Below are 16,520 nucleotides of genomic sequence, written 5' to 3' on the forward strand. Positions count from 1 at the left end.
GCACAGCGTCGCGTGCGTCTTGCCACGCTTTGTTTCGCAAACTATCTTCGCAACTTCGTTTGAGTTTTGACAATTTGGCTCCAAACATGAATCGTCTGCTGAGCTTTCAATGACAGGTGCTCCATTGAGCTTATCATATGCACAGCGTTGTTGATTCTTAGAGCACAGGGCACGACAGGCTGGAAGGGAGGCGCCCTCACAAAGACATTCATCTGAAAAGTCATAACAATCCACCACTCCATCACATATCTGTTTAGAAGAGATGATCAAGCGATTGTCCAGGCATTTGAAGCAATGAAACGAGCCGTCTTCACCAAAGCATAGATCGGATTTATCATAGCACTGTGGAATGTCGTCATAAAGGTTCCATTGGGGAAGAACGCATGATATAGCTGAAAACACCGCCGAACATTTAAACCCAAAAATGTCCACAACTTCGTCACTTCCATCTTTGCAATCATTCACTCCATCACAGAACTTGCTGCTGAAGACCGAAGACTTGTCCTCGCACTGCATGAAGTCACTGCATCCGCGAGATAAAGCACTCCCCTCCGAAATGCACACAGCATCTTCCCTCCAACAATTTTGTGAGTTTAAACAATGCATCGATGGAACTCTGTAACAAGTCGCATTGTTGCACCATGGTAACAAGCAGAAAGTTTCATTTTGAAGTCTGATGACGTCAAACTCTCGTCCCTGGCATTCAGTGTGGCTCACAGACATCACATAACTTTCGTCCTTCCAATCGTCGCAGTCAAACTTTCCATCGTTCAGCGAATCCATGGATATGCAGCCTTTTTTCGCGCTGCAGGTCGCTATTTTGCCATCGAAGCAAGAACAGGCAAGTTTATCGGGTGGACACGAACAATCGGCATCGTCTGAAGCGTCTGGGCATCGAGCTCTTCCGTCGCATATGTCTGAAGAAGCATGAGTTGAAAAAATTTACAGTTCACCTCACATCAAACTACGGCCAGCAATGTTACCGGAGGCCTCGTAACAGACATCCTGCATCGCTCCCTCGTATCTGTCACAAGTATAGTTGCCAGGTTGGTTACATTGACAGCGCAGCGGCCTGTCTGCTGGACAGCTTGTGCAGTCCCATTCATCCGATCCATCAATGCATTCAGCCACCCCATTACATGCAGCACCTATCCAACGTCGACAATGGTCGCTTATTCGTGCATTGTCGCGTCATAATTGCTCTCACTACTTTATTTAGTTTAAAGACCACAGCACTATCACATGAAGCACATATGACAGGCATACTATCGTTCAGGTAACACGTGTATCCAACCCCTCTGCATGAATAGCGGTCAGGCTGGTTGCAGGCGCATCGCGATGGGAGACAGGATGGACAATCGCAATTCCATTCGTCGAAGCCGTCGTCGAAAGATGTCCAACCGCTGCATTTGTCTGTTGATAACATCAAAAATCTACAAAGTTAAAAATTGACACAAACTGTGGTTATACCGCGAATTGTAATAACATGCGGGCAACATTGGAGAAGTGAAAAGTTTAACCAACTCGGAGCTTGTGTGGATGAAATCCCGACGTTACCGATCCTCCATGTTGTGTTGGTCTCGAATATGTCGGAGAACTGGTCAGCTGTAACAACAAATGACTTTTCCTGTGAAGTTATTTGCGACAACAAATTGACATCAAAAAAGTCTGTTCAAATTACCAAACATGATGAATAACACGATGCAAGGATCACAATCCAAACGTCTTTGTCTGAAAACACCATTCGGGCACCGATGCCCGCCCCCATTGGGGCACTGGCCCCCGAACTCATCCCTCAAACTGGCGCAATGGCTTCTGCTGTCGCACAAGTCGCTCATTTCAACGCATTGGGGCAGACTTTTACAAGAACCGCCACCATTTGGGCAACCGCATTGAAACTGGCCAGGACAATCGCAGTCTATTTCGTCATTTCCACCCGAGCAGTCCGCTTCCCCGTCGCACACCCAGGCCCAGGGAATACATTTTGTGGTTGAGTTGTCTTCGCACCCGCAGTTGAACTGTCCCACCGGACAAGCTGAGCTTTCGTAATGACAATAATCTAAACCAAATAGTTGGTCGATGAAACACGCGGCCTGTAGATAGTTTATGTGTAAAATATATTCAAGGCTTCACTTTAATCGAACATTGCTTTAAAAATTTCCATAAAAAGTCTTCAATATTTTTATTCGGAATTTGCCTAGAAATTACTTTAAAACGAATTTATGAGCGACATCACACTTACGCAGAGACGATACCGGAAGTCGCTCGCTTCTACATGACGTCATCAGCATTGTGACAAGACATACGAGAAATAAAATCATTTTTCAGTCCAAGATGAGCTTGACTTAATTTAACATATAAATCAGAGGCTGTATTGCGACAAGCTGGTTATATGATCAATGACCACTATACAAGCGAGTTACCAAATACATCATCATGGCAAGTGAGACAAGTACTTAACTGTTATGAGATGAAGTATTTTATACGAACCGCTCAAGCATGAAGACCTCTGTTTCACTAAATTTGAAAATTTACCTATGATTACTTTTACCACTATTTTTGGCTCATTAGATTTACTATTCGGGTTTCTGTTTGACCTGATTAATCCAACCTGTTTCCTGCTGTCGCCTGATATTTATTAATAAATTTTGCCCTTTGTCCATATCTTTACTGGAAATTCCAATCCATCTAAAAACCTTGGCGGTAATTTGACGACCAAAGCGTTTGTAATTTTGTCATTTAAAGACCTGTCATATTGCCTCGGGTCCCAAACCACTTGAAAGCGTTGTTATTAATGACAAAGCGGCGGGTTTAAATTTTATTCGATAGAGATAAAAATGTAGTTTGCTAAATGCTCCACCACATATAAAACTTCATGTTATACTGGTTTACAAAGTTCATACCTTGACAGGTCACTTCGTTAGCTCACGAGCCCACTTTGTCATTAAGTCGTCCTTGGTGCGAGCTTATAAAGGCCATAACAAAGCAAACAAGACATTACCACAAGAAGCAGGAAATAATGTTATTATGAAATATTAATGTTAAACCTTCCCGCAAATGTTTATGTTAAACTACCAGATAGTATTTTTTCTTCTGCTCCCAGCAAAGGTATTTCTTCTTAAAACTTTAACGCGCTTGACCGTCGTTTCCAATGATGTCATAATAGGGCTATAGCAAAAATTTATATTTTTCTTTTGGCAGGTTTTGGCAAAATGGAAACATTAAAGATTTATACTTTCAAAATATATGAGCGAGCAAGTAGTTTTGACTGAGATTAAAATTTTATTTCCAAAAGGCGGATATTTCGCGGATAAATTTACAGAATTATTCATCACCATTGCGGCAAAAGGTTTGTTTTCTCTCGTACTTGCAAGTTTACGTTTCTGTTTGTGGCAACACCTTGCTCGATGTTATCAGTAACATCGCTGTGACATAGAAATAAAAATTGATTTAAAGTCTTTGTTTTGAACTTTCTCAGTAGGAGGAAGAACATAGTGGACAAATACAAACAGGTCTACAAGGCTCTATGTATTTTTTGTTATGACAAAAACACTTTGCCTTATTTGAACACAAAGTAACCTCCCGAAATAATACAAAAAAGTTGTCACATCATACTAAAGTGACCTGAACGTAACTCTGCTTTTAAAAGATGTCATATTTTGAACAGGGGAGGATTTTCGAACTCTAGATGATGCCCGAGAGACATTTTTTAAATTGTGTAATAACAGCAAGTTGTCATTGCTTGCTTACGCGGTGTATTTGGTATCCATGAGCGAGGAAGTCTGAACTATACGACCTTTTATACAACGGTGTGTTACCGATTTACATCTAAAAGACATGTCCTAATATGAGTGTGATTTCAGGTAAAAATTGAATTACATCTCACGTTTAAACAATTGACTAAAACAATTGCATGAAATTTGCCAAATGAAACTCGGCAGCCATCTTGGATTGGTGTCCCAACGTGTGCGGTCGGTTATGATCCGCTGAACTAAATTTGTTTGAATCAAACAGCGAAAGCAAGAATTAAAAAGCCTAAGACAGAGACTTTGTTGTGTTTGAAACTCGACTCGCTGTTGAAATGCTCGTAATTTAAGAACGAACCTGGTCAAAATTGAAGGCACTTGAGAATTTATGAGCACTTTCAAGCATATTTCGTTGCTTAAGCGACCGGCCATTGACCTGGTAAAGTTATGAAAAAGGTCTTTTTGATATAATATGCTCCATAGCCAGCATACCGACTCATATGCCTTTAGCTGCCTCAGCTGTGAATAACTGTGTTAGCTTGTTGGTGTAATTGCTTGCGGCAGTTAATAGAAAATGTGGGTCCGATTATTTCCTGAAAAACTAAGACTGAAGCAGAGAGTATAGAGACAGAGGCGAAGATTAACCAATTATAGTAGAAATAGAAAATGAGAGAAAATTTAATTGACCGACACCACCGCACAATACGAAAGTGACAATTTTTGTCAAGAAGTCAACACAAGAAAGGAAGGAATTTGGCAAAGATATACGACATAATTCGAGTTTCAAATTGAACTAAAATCCAATAATTTGCAATGTCTCTACTAAGAACGAATACTTAAATTGAAACAGTAGAAACATTTTTATTAATCGGTGCAACAATCATTATGTCAATTCAATGTAATGACTAAACGGCGACGCTTTTTGTTTTCGGTCTTTAGTCAGTGAATTTGCAACGAGCCGTAACTTGACAATTCTCTGCATCGCAGCGCACTACAAATGCTGACTTTTTGTCAACAACTTCCAATTACTTCGGTTTCGCGTTATGACGAAATAATTCCTAAAATTGTAAGTTAATGAAGTTTATTGTCATCGAACATTGCTTAAAGCTGACTTTCGGCAAGATGAGAAGCACCTCTGACGTTATTTACAGGTGCTGCGTGTGGTGACTTTGATTCCACTCGAGTGAGCAGAGGAGACACGCTTGGTGGCGTCTCTGATGACAACGAAAACAAAAACGCAGCAAAAGAAATCTGGCTCAGCAGGCGAGATGTTTCCCGCTCAGACGATCAGGTTGTTTGGTGTTTGTTTGATCGTGCAAGTTCTGTTCATCTAAGCCAGGGGCGGGCAACTTCTTCGGTCGGCGGGCCTGATATGAGAAAATGAAGTACTTGGCGGGCCGGATTCCTGAATAGATTGGAACGCAGCTTTGTCTTATTAATGTTCATGGTCGAAAATGTTTGCTCATAAATGTATGTAGACCCGAACAGAACAAGTAGATTTATGGCCATCTTTCTCAGGTTGGCAAACTTGGACTTATTCAGTGACGCAATACAGGGATTGCGGCAGAATGTGGCCGCAGGCCACATTATCATGTAAGACCGGAAACTATCTGCGGGCCGCTCAAAATCCCGTCGCGGGCCGTATGTTGCCCACCCCTGGTCTAAGCCAAGGGCGGTGGAGATGATTTTTATGAATGAAAAATGAGACAATTGCGAAAGTCGATGTCAAAGGCGGGTTAAAACGGTTGAATATCGGGAGCTAAATGACCACTTCTACGTCGGTGAAGGTCAAAGTACGACGACGCAGTTGTTTATGAAGTTGATGATCTAATAATGGTGGTTGCTAACTGTAAGCCATTAAAAGACGCATCCAGTCGTGGCGTAAAATCACCTTAAAAGTCATCAGGAAATTATGAACTAGTTATAACAGAACGCAGCGGAGCAGACAGACGTGACACCAAAAGAATGTCTTAGTTTAGAATGGTGGGTATAAGGCTTAGGCGAGCACCTTGAGAGATCGGGACAATTCTTGTGAGTTGTTTGAACTTTTGTCGGTTTCAAACTTTCACGCAGGGATGTTTCGAAAGCAAATTGACGATGAATCACGTGAAACGCGTCGTTACGCAAGCACGCAAGACTTTTTAAAGAACGACGTCAGAGGAGCGTAAAATCTCATTGGTTAAATGAATGGTTGCGTAAGTGAGGAGAAACACCCGAGTAACAGGTTTAAAAGCAAAGTCAAAGTCATGGAAGTCGAGGAAACTGAAGAGTCGAGTCGAGTGATACAAAGGTTGGTTTCAGTCAATCGGATAGTTTACTTGGTGTGGACTTGAACCTAGAAATTTAGCCCAGATTTTTTTTAAATTTACTAAGCCAAATCAAAAATTAAAAAAAAACATTAATTCAGTTGAGCAAGATTTTTCAATCATTATAATGTTGATAAATGGATAAAGTTAAATTTACAGACTTCATTATAGAAAGTGGGTTGATAAGTTCTAAAGAAATTTTCGTTTTCATTGTCAAAAACAACTTTTATGTTTTCGATGAACTTTCGTATTTGTTAGAAGTAAAGCGCTAGAAGTTACGACTTGAACTTAAAACAAATACCAGAGCCGAGACAGGTTAGAACCAGCCGGTCAAATAAACCAGGACAACTTCGTGCTTGCACTTTGGACACATTTAAACTGACCGCCGTTTTCAAAATAGATTTAATTCAAAATAAATATTTGTCAATGTTGATTTCAGATTTTGATTTAAGTTATTTGTAAGCAACAATATCTATGGCCTGGCATATATTTGAGAAGCTTCTAGAAGGAGTGGCCAATTATTCTCCTTTTATCGGAAAAGTCTGGATAACTTTTCTCTTTATGTTCAGGTGAGGATAATCATAGAAAATTTTCCTCCGCACGATAACCACAAGTAGTGACAAAAATAAAGTTTCTCAACTTAGTCAATGAGTAATAAAGTTAAACTTAAAATTATCTCCTGACGGTGAACGATACAAGGAACAAGCCACTGGCGCGAAATTACATTCCTGACGTCAACAGTCATCGCAAAGTTTCTTCACACTCGACTCCCCACGAACCCATTTAATATCATGGTTGGCAGCCGAGCCCGCCGAGATTAAAAGCTGTTGATGTTCAGCTTTTTAAGAAAAGAAAACTTAAGGAAATAATTCTCGTTGCGGGTTTCTCGCCGGTTATGGTTGCTCCTGGCTTCACTTGTAATCGATACGATGTTTATGTCTATAATAAGCACTTTACGGTCAACCTACAAAGCTGATGTCTATGAGAACATTTCCAGTCCTGTGTATAATGAAATAACAAATGAGATGTAATTCGACCACAATTAAATGTCATTTTAGATGAAATAAGAAAATATTTTTGAACGGTGCGTGGTGTAAATTTATTGTGACCACAACCTTAGACTTAAAAGCATCCTTAAAGGCGACATTTCCTTGTACTTCCAGGTTAATAATGGTGGCGAGCATTGGGGACACGGTGTACAGCGACGAACAGTCAGCGTTCAAATGTAACACGCTGCAACCCGGATGTGAAAACGTTTGCTTCAATGATTTCTCGCCCATCTCGCAAATCAGGTCGGTTGATGTCAGTAAAATATCTTTCAGCCATGAGATGGGAAGGCGACGATATTTCTTTTAAGAAAAGTTTCTCGAAATTCGCTCGATTTTAAATTAAATTTTGATTGACAGGTTTTGGGCTGTTCAGATTTTATTTGTGGGCACTCCGAGCATTATGTTCATCGTCTACGCGATGCACGCCATCACTACGATACCTCCTACGTCACAGGCGAAGAAACCACATGAGAGCAAGGATGAAATAACGCCAGAATACGATGGTACGTCACAATAGGCATTATTTGCAAGTAAACCAGGCTACAGAAGCGTTGTGGCTCGCAAACGTGTAAGATGTAAGAGTATGAGGCAGGCGGCTGCTGCACAAAGTCTAAATGCGCATCCGCCTGCACGACCGCAAAGTACCAGCTTGCAGACGGCCTTCACGATTTTGAGTTATGCGAGGTGCAACGGTTGCGGCGATATCAATGGTAGCTCGCTGCGGTTTCCGCCGCCAGCCGTTGGGCTTTTGAAGATATTTCAGGCGGCAAAGTGCAGGTTGCCAGAAATGCAGACATGAGCAGCAGATGAAGTCGGTTCGCTGCTCTCTAGTTATGACTGGTTATTGCAATTTGTTACGTCACAATTATTTTCAGATGACGCAATCAAAAAAAAAGTGCGCCGTCGACGTTCGAAGAAACCCGAATCAAGTATGACGTCATCCAATGGAGTACATCTGCCAGATTATGACGAAGTTATCTACACCGGACAGAATAGTAAGCTGCGAACAACACAAACGTAGACATTATGATGTATTTGACGTAGATATTGCGCGACCCTAAGTCGACTTTTACGCAAAAACGTGAGTTGGAGTCACGCAATGCGTAAGATAAGAATAGATGCATGAAATGACGTTATAACCGAACAAAATCAAAGTCGCACAACCCTGTATTTGGACGTAACGCAAAATTGGGCAAAACATCTTACTGAATGAAACGATATTGTGAATTCAGCGACAGATATTGCAGGTTAGAGCACACAATACCCTGCAGTGGGCGCTACCCTGCATGAAGAACGATGTGGTCACGAATTGAATAGACGCGCTCAATATCGCCGAGATTCCCACCGCGATAGTGATCTTTATCTACTAATGACCTGTTATTTTCCAGTGACCGCACTTTCGACCAAGGGAAGAATTTCAAAAGACGGCAAACTGGATGAATTGACGTCACGGTCGAGTGGCCACGTCACCGGCATTGACACGGAAAGCATCGCGGCAGTGAAAAGAATCGAGTTGAAGAAATTTATTGAACAACAGAATCAGCCGGAAAAGAAAACGTAAATAATAAACAAGCGATTTTGTACAAGGTTTATACTTTAATGGGTTATGGCGATGCAGAGTTATCGGAGCAAATCAACAGGGCATTGACGAATCGCTTTCTTATTGTGACGTTACAAAGCCTTAAGCGGCGGGCAGCTACCATTGGTGCGATTTTTAAAATCTTTGAGTTTCACATTCATGCCCAGTTGCACCTTTATAAGGTTTGATGACGACATAATTGAAAAGACAAATTGAGCAGCGACAAACGCGATTCTTTGCGCGTGTGCATCTTTGCAGAGATGAATTCAATTTTCGACGATGTGGCCCCCTTCAATTAAACGACGCATCAACGATATCAATTTTAATCAAATTAGATCATCTTAGGCTTGTTGAGCGCTTAAGAGGAATTTTCTCGTATTCGACGGTTTTTCTTTTGCTCACAAAAATCTTTTTAATATTTCATGCGAAGGAAAAAGAAGAAAGCGGCAAAGTCGGACAAAGTTAGACGGAAAAAAATTTATCAGCAAGATGGCGTGTCCGAGGTGGTGACAACCTTCTGGATTGAGATCGCTTACGCAGGCCAAGCAGTTTTAAGGACGATTATCGAAGCGGGTTTTCTCTATTTGCAGGTCTCCATTTAACATTAAAAACTTAGCTAAGACCATTAAACACATCACACAAACTAAAACAAAGAAATCTTTATCACACCACTTAACAGAAAGGTCAAAAATTCAATGGAAATTGTGTTTGACTTGGAGAGAGACGCCGAAAATAACAAAGGCACTTTCAATTAAATCGCAAATTACTTTGTCAACTCAAACCAACGAGGGCGTAATTTGATTTGCATCGAGCAACCACTTAAGTTGACCGCCTCTTAACGCTTTGTCTTACATTGCATCTGTATTGTTTCGTTTTGCAGTATCGACTCTACAAATTCACCGTTCCTGAGATTTATCGATGCGAACGAGTCCCCTGCCCACTCGTCGTGGAGTGTTTTGTTTCAAGACCAAAGGTACAAAGAACTGAAATGTTTTCTTTCAAATTTATTATATTTGCAAACAGCCTGTTGTTCGGGATGTTATTGGGAGAAGACCAGTGGTGCATGTGCAGCCGTATTATAAGGCTGGCCTGGTCCAAGTTTATGTTATTGTTGACGTGTCAGAGACATGTTTGTGACGGTATAAACAAAAGTTTTATTGCAAACGACGTAATGTTGTATGTTAAGGCATGCAAATCAACACAACTGCACTTTGCTCCACAACATCACAAAGATATTTCCGCGCCCTTTAATTTGAACAGACTTAACTTACCAAGCGCAAAACCGCCTTTTCTTAACATTCTAAAACCTTCCAATTTTCTTTTTTCAGGAAAAGACGTTATTTCTTATTTTCATGTACGCAATGACGGTACTTTCCCTAGTTTTAAACGCGATAGAACTCATCATACTCGCAGTGAAATGGACGAGAAGATGTGGCAAGAATGCTGGTGGGGAGGACACGATCTTTGACCGTAAACTACCTGTGGAGGTCATACAGTGCAGGTAAGACCCGTCTCCTCGAAGTCAGTTTTCCAACTAGCAAAATATGTTTTGAAACGAAAAGACGACAACCGTTTTAAATAAAACCATCTTTTTTACAAATCGATCAATTACTTTTTTTTCTCACCAACAGATCCCGCCAAAATGGTCAACCCCCAATCCCAAATACATTTCCCGATTTAGGGCCTTTCCCACGGTCACATGATAATTCATTCGGGGATTCCTCAGGTGGCGACACAATGGACAGTGATTACAGGTTCTATGACGTATAGATTGCATCGGTCCAAGCATAAAGGACGGAAACCGGAATCGGGAAGGCCAATCAAGTGTTGCTGGCTACTATAGCCTTTGAGGCAACCGGCACAAAACTTAAATATTCTTCAAATTCCATATTTATCTACGGCGCCTTGTACTGTGATATTACTGAAGAGATATTGATATATTTTATTAACTTAAGACATAGTGTCGAATTCTTCAATTCCTAATTTTATTCACCGTGTTCATGAAACCTTCTATTTGCATTATGGCCGAAGTGATATTTGTAGCTTAAGAGCGACCACTTGCGGCAACGTTCCTGCATTAAAACCATTCTGATGTTACATTGAACCGTTCACTCATTCAGTGCAATAGCAAAGTAAATACTGACGCTTGTTAAAACACATGAAGGTAGCTCGTTTTTCTTCATGATTACTTTTATACTGGTGCAGAGGAGATGTGAAATTGTCAGAAATGAGGTTATTGCTGTTTAAATACAGTTATTTTTGTGTTCTCGTATTTTCATAATAAAAACTTCTAAGGCAAAAATTGAGATAAACACGACGCAACGCGACAATGCAAATGATGTTGTAATGACTCAAACATAAGCAAATTCATGTGAAAGACGACAATAACTCAAAGTTGACAGTCCCCAAGTGTTGATAACATGATATAGATAGAGGTATTAAGCTCCAACCTTCAATAAAAACTTTCCACAACCTATCTGTTAACCCAGGAGCCCAAATAGCTTCAGCTTGCCGCTATTGACGTCAGCAGTGGGTTCGAAGCTACAGATGTTTCGCGTTGGCTTTAGATAAAAAATCCTTCAGTCTGTTTAACCCCGTGATGCTGAATCTTAGTTTTTCTCATCACAATGTCATGTGTAACAACAAATCAGGCCTTATCACGTAACAGATACGTCAGTTGCGACTTCACAAGCTTTTCATCCGGACCTGCTCGCTTGTTGTTTTTGGCATGGCTTCGTACTGATGTCGTACATCGACCTACACAATGTCGTTTTCATCGGAGAACTTAGGTTTACATCAGTTACTTACCCAGTTTTAACAGTTAACAATTTTTCAGTTTTCCAAATTTGTTTTTTATCCATTGAAATATCTGTGCGTGAGTGCTTCTTCATCTTCATTGTTTGCATAAAAAAAACTGCAATTCTACAACTTTCGGGGAAGGTTGAACATTTTCAGTGCACGCTTGTGGGATCTCTGGTGAAATATTAACCAAGAACAAACATTAGTTTAAATTAGAAATCGCAAACTGTCGTTAACCTAACGTTCTTAAACACAAAGTTCATTAAAACATTTCTCCATAAAGTAACAAGTTTCAGAACTGCATAAAAGAAAGTTACAACTACAACTACAACTACAGATATAAAGTATCAGCTTGAGAATAGAAAAATGTCTGAATTTGCTTCGAAAGTCGTCTTGATCACTGGTAGGTTAAGTGAGAAATGAAAACATGTTTCCTTCTAATTCCCAAATGGCTTAAAGTTTTGGAAAATCAGACTAATGATATATTGTAGGCGCGGCGTCGGGTTTCGGACAAGCTACTGCAAATGCATTTGCCAAGAAAGGAGCTTCATTGAGTTTGGTTGATAAAGATGAAGAAAATTTAAACAAAGTTACCAAGCAATGCAAGAAGGCCGGTGCAAGTGAGGTAGGTCGCACTGATGTTCTGTAACTTTTCTATTTACACGAAAACCTTTGGAAATAAGAAAAATGTGTCAGGTGTTGGCTGTAGTCACCGATTTACGAGTCGAAGACAACATAGTTCGAGCAATGAACGAAACGATTGAAACGTTCGACAGGTTGGATGTGCTTGTCAATAACGCAGGAGTTTGTAAAATGGAGCCCATGGAGAGTGTAAGATATGAGACTACTTTTAGGCATAGTTTTATTTTTGGGCTCACATTTGAAGAATATGCTGTGCCAGTGCAAAAATGTTTAACCATCTGAGCCAGTATTTTTAAACATTTTCCACCAGTTAACGAGCAGATTGGTTGACTAAAAGTGTTTGAATTACGCAAAAGCGAACGGTACCTACAAAACGCGGTTTGTGACGCAAAAGACGACATTTAGTTTATTTAGAGATCACTCAATCTTTTCCACTTGTTCAGGCTCAGATGGAGTCCTTTGATTCCACTTTCCACGTGAACGTGAAGGCTCATTTCCACTTCACCCAGCTTGCTGTGCCCCATTTGGAAAAGACGAAAGGTGAATCCCTGTCTCCAGGATATGGCGTTAAGCAACGATTATACATTTTTTGATCGTTGTTGCTTATTGAATGAAATACTCTGGTTAGGGAATGTGATCAACGTTAGCAGCATAACTGGAGACATTCCTACTCCGACCATAATCTTCTACGGAATGTCGAAGGCCGCTCTCACATATTTCACCAAGTCAGCCGCTTTAGGTGAGTGAGCATTAGGGACATGTCACTGATGTAACACCGAAAGATTAACAAGCGTCCAATTTTTTTTTTAATTGCTTCAGGCTTGGCGGAGAAAGGAATCAGAGTGAACGCGGTGTCGTAAGTGGCTTAACAATTAATTGAGTCAAAAAATATTTCGCTTTTTACCTGGTTTCGTATTAACAATTTCAGACCTTCAGTTTGCGACACCAATATACTGAATTGGTCGGGAGCAAGTACGCCAGGTACAAACATGGAGGATGTTTTAAAGTTTCTAGGAAAAGAACAACCGCTGGGTGGCATTAACATCGAGAAGCAAGACGTGGTGGACGCCATCTTGTTTCTGGCATCTAATTCTGCCCGAACCATCACCGGGACCTGTTTGGCTGTGGACAGAGGTCGCTTGCTTGCTGGTGCTATGACCAAGATAGTATAAATTAGGAAGAGAGTTAAATGAGGATGTTCTGCTTGCTGAGATGGATCGCAGGAAGACAAGATAGCAATATATACAAGAATAGTCAACCATTGTGATGTTTGACCTTTGTCGCGTTTCAGCGCTTATTTGTTTAAACAAACCTGGTGAATTCAGTGAACAACTAAGACTAACTAACTAACAGCTACTTTAAGCTCTTAGTGACTTAACTCACTACATTTACCGTGAGCAGTTTATAAACTTAGCATAAGATTTTGTCGTATTTTAAATGGTATCAGTGACTCAAAGCAGATCGCTGCCTCACCGCTCCTATTTCGACTCCTTGCAAATTCGACGCGAACTTTACATTGCGCAAAACAACCTCTAACGAATTGACTGGAATTAGGCTTGAGACTACAATTCCAGCCTATATGCAGTAAACCAGTTTGTCTCATGTCAATGCTAGCCTAACGGAATGAAAATCCACTGAGTTATACGTAAAATGTCTGTTTCACTGTTTGTCTTTCTGAAAGATCTGTTTCTCTTTCTTCTGTTAAACAAAAAATCGGAGGCTAAAGCAGACCTCAAAAAGCTAAGCGTGGCCATTGTAACTTGAAAGCCAACTCACCTCATTCTCCAACTACGTGGCCTTCAAATTGTTAGTAAAATCATCCAGACAATATTCTACCACTTTGTCAACTGGACGGTCTTTGACGAAAGGCTAGCGTAATGTTTAGCCATGCGTGAAGAATGTTCCTAACATAGATATCGACTAAACACATAACAAAAGCTCTGTATCGTAGGCCTAAACAAAATTAACAATAATTCAAGGTTTATCCAGTTATCAGAAAGCTTTTGAAAGAAAGAAAAAGAATGCTTTAAGCTTGAACAGTGAGATGCATGATCTGGCTAAGAAAAGAACCTTTCAAGAATAAAGGATCGAGGGTAACCATATTGCAAAGTGCTATACAAAATGCTTATGGGCCGCTGATACAGTTTTGCTGACATTTTTGACTCACATCAACTGCCTTCCTAGTTTTTATAAAAAGCTTGGTTTATATACGCCAAAAATACTTACGAATTCTGAGCGCTTCTTGTTCCGTTGAAACTGAAGGAATTAGGTTAAGGAGGAGATTCAATGCTTAGAGTGCCAACTCATGCGGTTTCGGGTTAAACATTAACAAAGATCAAACATTAAGTTAAGCCAGCCAAAGCAGAATTCAACAATCATTCGACAAAGTTTGATTTATTGCAAGGTTTATCCGTAAGGTAGCAAGTTTTTGAGCTGCAAAGAGACACATTTGCGACGACAGATTGCAGATATTATCTTGGTTTGTTTTGTAGAAAAAAGTTCTGGAATCAGTTTGAGATTTGAGGTATGTCTGAGTTTTCTTCGAAAGTCATCTTGATTACAGGTAACTATGTGATGGTTTATAATGTGTTTCCTTACACAAGAGTATCATGCTGCGGACCGTAATTACAGACTTTCACAGCCTATGATATACTGCAGGCGCTGCGTCGGGTTTCGGACAAGCAACAGCAAATGCATTTGCCAAGAAAGGAGCTTCATTGAGTTTGGTTGATAAAGATGAAGAAAATTTAAATAAAGTTACCGAGCAATGCAAGAAGGCCGGTGCAAATAAGGTAGGTTGCAATGATACTCAGTAATTCTTGATCTACACTACTGTGGTTATAAATTGGAAACATGATTTAGGTGTTGGCTGTAGTCGCCGATTTACGAGTCGAAGACAACATAGTTCGAGCAATGAACGAAACGATTGAAACGTTCGCCAGGTTGGATGTGCTTGTCAATAACGCAGGAGTTTGTAAACTGGGCTCTGTGGAGAATGTAAGTCAAGATAACAGCTTTCTTTAATAATAATGAAACAGTCTATACTCAAATAGTGGTACAATAGTAGTTAACAGATCACAGATAATTTAATAATAAAGACAACATCTTATATTTAGGCATTAATTCAATCTTATGCTTTTGCTCAAAGAAATTGTAAATGGTTTGAGCATTTAAGCCTGTGCTTTCAAACTTTTGCCAACAGTTGACAAGTTGGAGAGTTGATTAAAAGTGTTTGAGTTGCCTAAAACCGATCTATAAAACATAAGCTTAATACTGCAACTTGTGACGTAAGTGATGCCATTCTTTGTTTCTTATTTTACTGCTTTTGCTTTTAGGTTCCGATCGATTCTTTTGATTCCACTTTCCACGTGAACGTGAAGGCTCATTTCCACTTCACCCAGCTTGCTGTGCCCCATTTGGAAAAGACGAAAGGTGACGATAAATAACTTCGTTTTTAACGATATGGTTTTAAGCAGAGATTATGTACACTTCGTTTTTTCTTTTGAATGAAAAGACATTTATTAGGAAACGTGATCAACATCGCAAGCATAGTAGGAGAAATGCCGACACCTGGGGCAATTTTCTATGGAATGTCGAAAGCTGCTCTCATATATTTTACCAAATCGGCTGCATTAAGTAAGTCTTAAGTATATCTACAGTCTTTTGCACATCATCGACACGATATCGTAAAATCAACAAATTGTTCGATTTTTCGAAGGTTTAGCAGAAAAAGGAATCAGAGTGAACGCAGTGGCGTAAGTAACTTACATATCAGTGTAACATTAGTATAGAAAGAATTGTTATTTTTACTTGGTTTCATAGTAGCAATTACCAAAGATTTTCGACGTTACAGACCATCAGGTTGCGACACCAACCTGCTGAACTGGCCGGAATCAAGTCAGCCAGGCATCAGCATGGAGGAAATTTTAAAATTTCATGCAAAAGATCAACCGCTAGGTGGCATTAACATCGAGAAGCAAGACGTGGTGGACGCCATCTTGTTTCTGGCATCTAACTCTGCTAGAACCATCACCGGGACCTGTCTGGCTGTGGACAGGGGTCGCTTGCTTGCTGGTTCTATCACCAAGTTAGTGTGAAATCGGAGTCCCGTTCAAGTAAGAATATTCAACAAAGCATTTATGTTTCACTGATAATCCGCATTTCTTATATCGCAAATACATTTTTTGTAAAACTATGTCTTAGGTATTAGCGGTGATCTGGGGCTGGAAGACGACACAAGCAGCACCTACAAGAACCGACAATTTTGTATTTTACAAATGACTCATATAGCTCAGAAGAAAAGCAACACCGCGTGATATGTCACCTTAAATTCTGTCTCATCCAGCAATAAACACGTTTTCATGCCATGACAGCTTCTTTCTAATTTCGACTCTCAGCC

The 16,520-nt window shown here is 40.2% G+C and overlaps 4 protein-coding genes across 4 annotated transcripts; 3 read left to right on the forward strand and 1 right to left on the reverse strand.

The window, feature by feature from the left end:
* Window positions 1–863: 863 nt before the first annotated feature.
* Window positions 864–2,655, reverse strand: LOC143462561 (uncharacterized). The gene is made up of 5 exons (XM_076960783.1): window positions 2,243–2,655; window positions 1,682–2,059; window positions 1,525–1,605; window positions 1,267–1,413; window positions 864–1,148 (listed from the first exon to the last, which is right to left on the reverse strand). Exons 1-5 carry the CDS (start codon window positions 2,319–2,321, stop codon window positions 955–957), a joined length of 879 nt encoding a protein of 292 aa, XP_076816898.1. The 5' UTR covers window positions 2,322–2,655; the 3' UTR covers window positions 864–954.
* A 3,833-nt stretch (window positions 2,656–6,488) lies between these two features.
* LOC143462285 (gap junction delta-2 protein-like) lies at window positions 6,489–10,963 on the forward strand. The gene is made up of 9 exons (XM_076960378.1): window positions 6,489–6,621; window positions 7,216–7,344; window positions 7,459–7,604; window positions 7,977–8,096; window positions 8,490–8,658; window positions 9,111–9,270; window positions 9,561–9,653; window positions 10,009–10,181; window positions 10,312–10,963. Exons 1-9 carry the CDS (start codon window positions 6,527–6,529, stop codon window positions 10,448–10,450), a joined length of 1,224 nt encoding a protein of 407 aa, XP_076816493.1. The 5' UTR covers window positions 6,489–6,526; the 3' UTR covers window positions 10,451–10,963.
* A 729-nt stretch (window positions 10,964–11,692) lies between these two features.
* On the forward strand, window positions 11,693–13,542 carry LOC143462288 (putative oxidoreductase TM_0325). Its single transcript, XM_076960381.1, has 7 exons — window positions 11,693–11,882; window positions 11,971–12,104; window positions 12,176–12,310; window positions 12,565–12,661; window positions 12,750–12,860; window positions 12,941–12,977; window positions 13,050–13,542. Exons 1-7 carry the CDS (start codon window positions 11,846–11,848, stop codon window positions 13,291–13,293), a joined length of 795 nt encoding a protein of 264 aa, XP_076816496.1. The 5' UTR covers window positions 11,693–11,845; the 3' UTR covers window positions 13,294–13,542.
* Window positions 13,543–14,491: 949 nt separating this feature from the next.
* On the forward strand, window positions 14,492–16,491 carry LOC143462286 (putative oxidoreductase TM_0325). The gene is made up of 8 exons (XM_076960379.1): window positions 14,492–14,684; window positions 14,780–14,913; window positions 14,984–15,118; window positions 15,457–15,553; window positions 15,647–15,757; window positions 15,840–15,876; window positions 15,975–16,236; window positions 16,325–16,491. Exons 1-7 carry the CDS (start codon window positions 14,648–14,650, stop codon window positions 16,216–16,218), a joined length of 795 nt encoding a protein of 264 aa, XP_076816494.1. The 5' UTR covers window positions 14,492–14,647; the 3' UTR covers window positions 16,219–16,236; window positions 16,325–16,491.
* Window positions 16,492–16,520: the final 29 nt, after the last annotated feature.

The sequence above is a fragment of the Clavelina lepadiformis genome, chromosome 6 (assembly GCF_947623445.1).
Source record: "Clavelina lepadiformis chromosome 6, kaClaLepa1.1, whole genome shotgun sequence".
Lineage (NCBI taxonomy): Eukaryota > Metazoa > Chordata > Ascidiacea > Aplousobranchia > Clavelinidae > Clavelina > Clavelina lepadiformis.

What these genes read in the sequence shown, in the direction of transcription:
- LOC143462286 (XM_076960379.1), top strand. Translation starts at nt 14,648, where the DNA reads ATGTCTGAGTTTTCTTCGAAAGTCATCTTGATTACAG. An exon ending in GAAAGTCATCTTGATTACAG is followed by an intron (nt 14,685 to 14,779) that starts GTAACTATGTGA and finishes GATATACTGCAG; the next exon opens with GCGCTGCGTCGGGTTTCGGA. An exon ending in AGAAGGCCGGTGCAAATAAG is followed by an intron (nt 14,914 to 14,983) that starts GTAGGTTGCAAT and finishes AACATGATTTAG; the next exon opens with GTGTTGGCTGTAGTCGCCGA.
- LOC143462288 (XM_076960381.1), top strand. Translation starts at nt 11,846, where the DNA reads ATGTCTGAATTTGCTTCGAAAGTCGTCTTGATCACTG. An exon ending in GAAAGTCGTCTTGATCACTG is followed by an intron (nt 11,883 to 11,970) that starts GTAGGTTAAGTG and finishes GATATATTGTAG; the next exon opens with GCGCGGCGTCGGGTTTCGGA. An exon ending in ATCAGAGTGAACGCGGTGTC is followed by an intron (nt 12,978 to 13,049) that starts GTAAGTGGCTTA and finishes TAACAATTTCAG; the next exon opens with ACCTTCAGTTTGCGACACCA.
- LOC143462285 (XM_076960378.1), top strand. Translation starts at nt 6,527, where the DNA reads ATGGCCTGGCATATATTTGAGAAGCTTCTAGAAGGAGTGGCCAATTAT. An exon ending in ACTTTTCTCTTTATGTTCAG is followed by an intron (nt 6,622 to 7,215) that starts GTGAGGATAATC and finishes TTGTACTTCCAG; the next exon opens with GTTAATAATGGTGGCGAGCA. An exon ending in CGGGTTTTCTCTATTTGCAG is followed by an intron (nt 9,271 to 9,560) that starts GTCTCCATTTAA and finishes TTCGTTTTGCAG; the next exon opens with TATCGACTCTACAAATTCAC.
- LOC143462561 (XM_076960783.1), bottom strand. Translation starts at nt 2,321, where the DNA reads ATGATTTTATTTCTCGTATGTCTTGTCACAATGCTGATGACGTCATGT. An exon ending in CGTGTTATTCATCATGTTTG is followed by an intron (nt 1,606 to 1,681) that starts GTAATTTGAACA and finishes TTGTTGTTACAG; the next exon opens with CTGACCAGTTCTCCGACATA. An exon ending in TTCATCCACACAAGCTCCGA is followed by an intron (nt 1,414 to 1,524) that starts GTTGGTTAAACT and finishes TGTTATCAACAG; the next exon opens with ACAAATGCAGCGGTTGGACA.